This window comes from Narcine bancroftii, chromosome 3, assembly GCF_036971445.1.
Source record: "Narcine bancroftii isolate sNarBan1 chromosome 3, sNarBan1.hap1, whole genome shotgun sequence".
Taxonomy (NCBI): domain Eukaryota; kingdom Metazoa; phylum Chordata; class Chondrichthyes; order Torpediniformes; family Narcinidae; genus Narcine; species Narcine bancroftii.
The window spans coordinates 298440164-298448625 of NC_091471.1; the positions used below are offsets into that span (position 1 = coordinate 298440164).

At 50.2% G+C, this 8462-nt stretch overlaps 1 protein-coding gene across 1 annotated transcript; it reads right to left on the bottom strand.

Annotated features, from left to right (window-relative positions):
* Positions 1–5808: 5808 nt before the first annotated feature.
* LOC138758970 (leucine-rich repeat and immunoglobulin-like domain-containing nogo receptor-interacting protein 3) lies at positions 5809–7671 on the bottom strand. Its single transcript, XM_069928663.1, has one exon. The coding sequence runs from the start codon at positions 7669–7671 to the stop codon at positions 5809–5811; it is 1863 nt and encodes a 620-aa protein (XP_069784764.1).
* Between the last annotated feature and the right edge of the window lie 791 nt (positions 7672–8462).

Genomic DNA, 8462 nt, shown 5'->3' on the forward strand with positions numbered 1-8462 from the left:
TGAACATCATGGGAAGTGGCCGGTTTACAGCTGCTCATCCCATTCCTTACATGCTACCCTCCAACTCTACAGGCAGGATAATGAAACCAACGTCAGCATCCTCACCCAAGCCAACAACAGTGGCCATGTCGTTTACACATCCAACATCTGACCTCTGAAATGGGCAAACTATTGTGACCACCATCACAGTAAAAGCTTGCTCGTTTAACAGTGGAAAAGACTCCTTGAGAAAGGATAACATCCCCACCAACTGATAAGACTCTCTGCAACTGCCCATAATGGAGCAGAAGCATTCAGTATGCACTGAGACTTCAAGTCCAGCATTTACACCAGCCTTAAATCACCACACGTCGCACATCTCCAACGGTGACAGATTCTGCAGTTCTCACGTGGGTCTGTGAGACTACCATGCCATTTAATCATGAGCCGATCCATTTTCCCCACTCAGCTCCACTGCCCCACCTTCTCCCCACAACTCATTGACTCTTGACAACCCACAAAACTGGAGAGGAAGCAAGTCACCTTCAATCGCAAGAGATTTTTTTTTAAACAGCACAAAGTACCAAACCGAGAAATTCTTTTGTGGCGTTAATTGAAAGAATTAAATCTACGAATCAAAGGCATGGCTGAGTCACTTTGTTTCCAGACCCTCTTGTGTATATAGCACAGGGGGTGCCTCAGCAGTGCAATTCATTTAGCTAGCAGTGTCTTGGGCTTGCTCTGGGCAAGCCACACAGATGCTGGTCTTGTCCAATCAGCTCCGTCCTCATTCTGCACTTACTCGCTGGTCATTGGCAGTGAGAGTCTAACCCCCAACCTTCTGTAAGTCGGTCTCCTTCAGGCTTTTCCTTCTACCTGTAGACTCCCTGACCATTTCTCCGACACCTTCCTGTACCCCTAGATGCATCAGTTCTCCAGCCTCCCCAAAGATTATGAGACACAACCCTTTGAGTGCTGGCTGGTCCTGGAAGTCAAACCCTAGCCCCCATTCCTCCCACACTCAATCATCTTCCAGGCCATCTCCCAGCCCGGCCTTCATCCCTTAGCTTCACCAGCTTTTCATGGTGAGGAGGAATATCTAGCCCGCTCCAAGACTGCAGCCGGATCAAAAAAAGTGTTACAAAAATGAAAATTTGACACTCCAAATGTTTGCATTTGTTTCAGATAAAAGCCAGTCTATTTGCACATTGGAGTATCATATCCATGAAAACGTTGCGTATCATATCCATAAAAAGATGGAGATGAAAAGTACAAAATTGCTTGAAGTAAGAATCGATAAATTGGGATTGGGAAATATTTGTTACTCAGGTAAAATGAAGGGGAAAGCTACAAATACATTTTTCAGATCATGAGTAAAGATGCCATATCATTACAGAACATTATTTACAAAGCAACTAAATATTCAGTGAAACAATATTTTACCTGTTACAATGGTAAAAAAAAATCTTGTCCTTGTAAGCAAAACAAAAGTGATATGATTTAGAAAGCACAGATGGTTTTTTTCCCCCATGCGTAAAGCTCAACTGCATTATTATTTAAATTAAAATACAAAGTCAGATTTAAAAAAATGCATTAATAAACAATGTGGTTACGTTACCTGATAACAATAGTACAATGTGGACAGATTTTAATAGTTAGCCAGTGATTGCGCCTACGAAAGGAACTCCCAAAATGATGAGACGATGACTGAAGCAGCAGGAAGACTCTTCCCCCCCCCCCCACCACCTCTCTTCACTCTCCTCCAGCCTCGAAGAAGATTCATGAGTGGGACAGTTTCTCTCCTGTTGTTCTCGGACTCCTGAATGAACCTCACACTAGCAAAATGATGTGCTCTTTGCTCTGTTCTAACCAAGCTTTCTCTGTAACTCTACACAGTGATTTTCCTGCAGTACTATGCATGGGTTAACTAGCTGGACTGCTCGCAAAATGAATGTTCTCTCTGTACCTGGTACACAAGAAATAAAGTTGAATTTGAAGTCTTTCATTATCAAAGAGTTGAAATGACCGACCAAAATAATCCTGCTTGCATATGCAATGAAAGGAGTAGGATTCCAACTTCCATCCTGTACCAGGATTCTCAAAGTCAAAGACCACAGATTGACTAGCGGTGTTTGTATCAGTCTTTCACTGGACAGAGCAATCAATGCATCTGAAATGATGGTGAAATGCAACAGGGTAACTAAAGGGATGATTCATTTGTGGAAGTTTATCCTTGGTGCATGAGAACCAAGGGGAAGGGGGTGACCTGAGTGGGATGCATAGAAAATAGATGCTCTTGGATATGGCCGCCAAGCTGACAATTTCCCTGCCTCAAGAGGAAAGCCTGCAGTTGCTGGGATTGCAGAGTAAATACACAAAAAGGCAGGGCAAATGTGAGTTACACAAAACCTCCCTGGATCATGAGTCCAGCACAGGCCAACATGTGGTTCGGGGCTACCAGCTGACAGGCCATTTGCTCACAAGGATGATTCCAAGAATGAAAGGTTTATCATATGAGGAACGTTTGATGGCTCTTGGACTGTATTGGTTGGAATTTAGGAGAATGGGGGGGAGGGAGTTAATTGAAACATATCGAATGTTGAAAGGCATGGACAGATTAGATGTGGAAAGGTTGTTTCCCATGGTGGGAGAGTTGAGGACAAGAGGGCACAACTTCAGGATTGAAGGGCAGTAGCTTAGAACACAGATGTGGAGGAATCTCTCCAGACAGAGGGTGGTGAATCTGTGGAATTTCCTGCCACAGTCAATTGCGGTCATTGGGTGCATTTAAAGTAGATATTGATATGTTCTGGATTAGCCAAGGCATTAAAGATTATGGGGTGAAGGCCGGGTAGTGAGGTTGAGTGGGAAAATGGATCAGTTTATGATTGAATGGTGGGGCAGACTTGATGGGCTGAATGGTCTATCTCTGCTCCTATGTCATGGTCTCTTATATACATGGGTCTGAAATGAGTGTTTGGCTCAGCATCTGTGCAAAGGATAGACTGTGGCCATTCACGGTCCCTTTGCAGGTGGGCTCCAGACATCCTTGTGCCCACAAACCAAGGGCTGGCAGCCACAACACCAGTGATCGGGTCCGGGGTTCGAATCCTATGCCATTTGTAAGGAGTTTGTACGTTCTCCCTGTGTCTGCGTGGGTTTTCCCCGGGGGCTCTGGTTTCCTCCCACCATTCAAAATGTACTGGGAGTGTAGGTCAATTGAGTGTAAATTGTGCAGCATGGACTCATTGGTTGAAATAGTCTGTTACTGTGCTGTATGCCTAAATTTGTTGCTACTGGCTCAAATTCGGGCATGAAGCAATAGTAATTAAAAAAAAGTTAGATATACAGCATGATAACAGATCCTTCCAGCCCATCACCACATACTGCCCAATTACACGCAATTGACCTATAATCCCTATAGGTTTTAGAGGGTTGGAGGAAACCAGAGCATCTGGGGTAAACCCATGCAAACAGGGGGAGAACATTGAAACTCCTTACAGACAGTGCTGGATTCAAACTTGGGTCGATGGCACTGTAACAGCGTTGTGCTAACTGCATTGCCTTCTTTTCTACAGAATTTTTGAGTAAAGCTGTGTGACATGCAGGGTAAGGAATCTCAGGATTGTATAGGATGTTATACAACTCCTTTAGCTTTAGCATAGCTCTGGAAAAGGATATAAACAGTCAAACTGGGGAAATGCTTAACTGGAGAAGGGCTAATTATGAAAGGACGAGGCAGGAATTAGCGAGAATAAATTGGAAACTTAAATTTAAGGGTGAAAGCACAGAACTCATATGGAGGAAGTTTAGGGACCACTTGTGCAGGGCTCAAGCTAGGTTTGTCCCACTGGGACAAGGAAAAGATGGTAGGAAAAGGGAACCATGGCTGACAAAACAGGTCAAACGACTAGTAAAGAGGAAGAAGGAAGCATACGTTAGATATAGGAAACAGGAAGGGCTCATGAGAAATATATGGTAGCCAGGAAGGACTGGAGAAAGGACTTAGGAGAATTCAAAGGGGGCACGAGAAGGCCTTGAAATGTAGAATTAAGGAGAACCCCAAGGCCTTTTACGTGTACGTGAAGAGCAGAAGGATGATGAGAATGAAGGTGAGGCCGGTAAAGGTTAAGGGAGGCAGCATGCCTGGAGGCAGAAGAGGATGGGAAGTCCTAAATGAATACTTTGCATTAGTATTCACAAGAAAAAAGGTCCTTGATCAGGGTGAGGTGGAAATTGAACTGGCCTGTGTGCTGGACAATGTGGAGATTAAGGAAGCGGAAGTGTTGTATTTTCTTAAAAACATCGATCAATAAGTCCCTGGAGCCGGAAGCGATATACCCCAGGTTGCTGTGCCAAGTGAGAGAAGAGATAGCTGGGGGAGTAGCTATGATTTTTGAATCCTCTTTGACTGGAAGGGAAGTGGTGGAAGATTTTGTTTAAAGATGATGAGTGGAGTACCACAGGAATCTGTTCTGGGGACCCCTGCTCTTTGTGATTTTTATAAATGTCCTAGATGGATGGATGGGTTAATAAGTTTAAAGATGACACGGATTTGGAGGAATTGCGGATGGAGCTGAGGGCTATTGAAGGTTACAAGAAGATATAGACAGGATGCAGAGTTGGGCAGAAGAGTGAAAGACTGAGTTCAATCTGGACAAATGTGAGGTGATGCATTTTGCGAGGACAAACCAGAAGGCTGAGTGCAGGTTAATCATTGGTTACTCAAGAGTGTGGGACCTTGGGGTGCAAATCCATACATCCTTCAAGGTCACCACACATATTTATAGGATAGATAGGCCTAAGGGATGCTGAGATTCATTAATAAGGGGATTGAATTCAATTGAGAGGTCATGTTACAACTCTGCAAATCTTTGGTAAGGCCACCCTTAAGAGTATTGTGTTCAATTCTGGTCACTTATTGAAGTAAGGATGTGGAAGCCATGGAGAGGGTGCAGAGGAGATTTACCAGGATGTTGCCTGCATTGGGAAACAAGTCGAATGAGGCAAGGTTAGCAGAGTTGGGACTTTTCTCTTTGGAGCGCAGAAGGATGAGAGGAGACTTCATAGAGGTCGACAAGGTTATGAGAGGCATCGAGAGGCTGGACAGCCAGCACCTGTGACCCAGGGCAGGATCAGCAAACACCAGAGGACATATTAACAAAGTGAAGGGAACAAAGTTTTGTGGAGACATCAAGGGTAAGTTGTGTAAACTGCAATCAGAGCGTCTGCAGACTTTCTTGGGAGCAATTTCTACCCCGAGATAGAAATATGTATTTGGAAGTTGAGTGAGGGTCAATGCTTGAACAGACCGGTCCCGGGACTGGCACTGCAGCAGGGTGGCTCGGTGTCTGGTGATGCTGATGACCAGAAGAGGACTAGCAAATGCCCGTGAGGTTCAGATGGCCATCGTAGGCATCAAAAAAAATATACGGGAGGAACTCAGCAGGTCTCACAACATCCGCAGGAGGCAACTGGGGTTTCGGGCCTGAGCCCGTCCGCAAGGTCCGTGCGAAAAGCAGGCAGGTGCCTATATCCAAAGGAGACCTGCCTCGTGACCCCTTCCATTGTCTCCAGAGCCAAAAACACCCCCCCCCTCCACCTTTCCTCTCTCCTGTCCTATCCATACCCAATAAACACCTTTTGTCTGTTGCTCTGTACTCCTCCCCCCACCCCAGCCTTTTCATTCAGACGCCTGCCTGCCTCGAAGACAGGCTCAGGCCCAAATAAGTCCGTGCTGTCTCTTCACCTCCTGTGGACGCTGCAAGAGCTCAGGACACATCACAGCGCCCTGCAGCCCACCCCACCCCCCCGCCGCCCCGGGCAGGGTCAGATCATCTTCATGTTGAACTTCCTGGCCCCCCCGTGGCCGCCGCCGCCGACCACCGGCCCGTCCACCTTGCGGAAGGAGTACTCGAGGGAGAAGTTGTTCTTGTGGTGGCCGCGGCCGCGGCTCCACACGAACAGGATGAGGAAGCAGAAGAGCACGACGCCGAGGAAGGTGATGCAGCCCATGGCCGTGGACACCAGTATGGTCTTGAGGTCGAGCGGGACCCGCAGCACGGCGTGCGTCTCGTTCCGGGCCGAGTGGTTGGAGGGGCTGAGGCCGCTCAGGGCGCCGCTGCCCCCGCTCAGGGCGCCGCTGCCCCCGCTCAGGGCGCCGCTGCCCACGGTCAGCACAGCCAGCGCCGTGTCGTTGCCGCCCGCGTTGCTGGCAATGCAGACGTGCGTGCCGCTGTCGTGCGCCTGCACCGAGCGGATCTCCAGCGTGCCCCCCGGCAGCACGGTCGCCCTGCCCCGGCTCTGGCTGCTGATCAGCCTGCGCTGCGGCGACAGCCAGCGGATGAGAGGCGCCGGCTCGCCGTCCGCCCGGCACCTGAAGTACACCGTCTGACCCTCGGCCGCCGACACCCGCTGCGGAGACCTCTCCCGGATGCGGGGCTTGTGGCAGGCCAGCGAGTGGTGGAGCGCGGCGCCGCGGAACTCCGGCAGCCGGCTGCCCCGCAGGTCGGCCGGAGACGCGCACACCGGCGGCCGCTGGTCGAAGCTGAGAGCCGGGCTGGTCCGCAGCAGCCAGCGCAGGCGGCAGTCGCAGCACAGCGGGTTGTCGTCCAGGCGCAGCACGGCCAGGCTGCCCGCCGGCGGCAGGGCGCTCTCCTCCAGCGTGGCCAGCGCGTTGCCCGACACGTTGAGCACCCGCAGCTGCCGGAGGCCGAGGAAGGCGTGGGGCTGGATGGTGGCCAGCATGCTGCTGACCAGGTACAGGTGCTCCAGCCGGATGAGGTCCCGGAAGGAGCCGGACTCGATGCTGGCGATGGGGTTGTAGGACAGGTTGAGCAGCCGGAGGTGCAGCAGGTTTCGGAAGGCTCCGGACGGGACGGAAGACAGGTTAGTGTTGGTGATGGACAGGGAGGTGAGGTTCAGGCCGTCCAACGTGCTGGGAGGCATGGTCTCCAGCAGCGGCCACCAGTCCAGCTCCAGCTCCCTCAGCTTGTACAGCTGCTGAAAGTTCTGCTCCTGCAGGGAGCTGATGCCCAGGTGACGCAGCCGGAGGGTGGCCAGGTTGTGCAGGTAGGACAGGGACTCGGCCGAAATGGAGGTGAGGTTGCAGCGCTGGATGGTGAGCTGCTCCAGGCTCAGTAAGCCGCTGAAGGCCCGCTGCGAGATGTACACCAGGTCGTTGTCGCCGACTTCCAGCGCTTGCAAACTCCTCAAGTCCTGGAACATGTGGTCCAGCAGGATGACGATTCTGTTCTCGCTCAGATCCAGCAGGGTGAGGTTGGCCAGGTGGGAGAACACCCCGGTGGGGACCAGCTTGAGCTGGTTCCCCCGCAACAGGAGGGAGCGCAGGTTGAACAAGTTGCCGAACGCGCCCGGTTCCACGCTGCCGATGATGTTCTCGCTGAGGTCGACCTCTTCCAACAGCGGGTACGCTTCCAGGTCGCCCGAGCTGACGCAGCGGAGCCGGTTCTTGCTCAGGTCCAGCACTTTGGTTTCGGTGGGGATGCCCTCCGGAATGGTCGTCAGCCGCTTTCGGTGGCACACCACCGACTTCATGTGGGGAGCGCATTGGCACCGCGCTGGGCAGCAGACCGACGACCGTGTCATGAGGGCCATCAGGGTCAGACCCAGAACCTGTTGCCAGCACGACGACATGGTGTAAAACATGACGTTACTGCCACCGTCTATCATTCTCCCATGCACCTGCGGAACGAATGAAACAAATAGAGTTAGGCAGAAAGGAACGTGCTTGAGCGACAAACAACACACTGATTTTGGCCACTTCTCGCCAAGGATGCGGAGGTTTGGGGAAGGAGACGGAAGAGGTTAACTAGGAGGTTGCCTGCGTTAGAGAGAGGGTACGAGTCTTGGGGAGAGGTCGGACAAACTTGAGTTGATTTCTCTGGATGAGGAGGGGGGACCTGATTGATGAGGTGGACGGTCATGTCACACATTAGTGGGTATGCATGGAAGGTGGGGGCGGGGGGTTTAAAGGCGATGTACAGGGCTTTTTTTTTTAAACATAGTGCAGTGGGTTCCTGGAACAGGCCGCAAGGGGTAGAAGTAGAAGCAGGTACGACAGTAGTGATTAAGAGCCTTCTAGATAGACACATGAATATGAAAGGATTGGAAGTTCAAGTTTATTTATCGTGCTATTGTACAAGGACAAGCCAACAAAACAGTTTTCTCCAGTCCTCGGTGCAAAACATGCAAACACATAACCAGATATAACACACATACAGACAAGTAATACATATGCAGGACAAACAGACATATATAAAAATAAAGGATATGGATCTGGTGAAAGCAGCAGACTATTGGTTTGATTTGGATATCATGTACAGCGCAGACAGGTGGGCTGATGGGCCTATTCCTCTTCTGTCCTGTTCTATGTACATGTGCTTGAAAACACAGCAGGATATCTCAATCGACTTTGATTGACATTGTTGAAAATGTTAAAGAAATATAAAAGCATGTCAGAA

Bases quoted from the DNA above. Each gene is read 5' to 3' on its own strand.
- LOC138758970 (XM_069928663.1), bottom strand. From the start codon at position 7,671: ATGATAGACGGTGGCAGTAACGTCATGTTTTACACCATGTCGTCGTGC.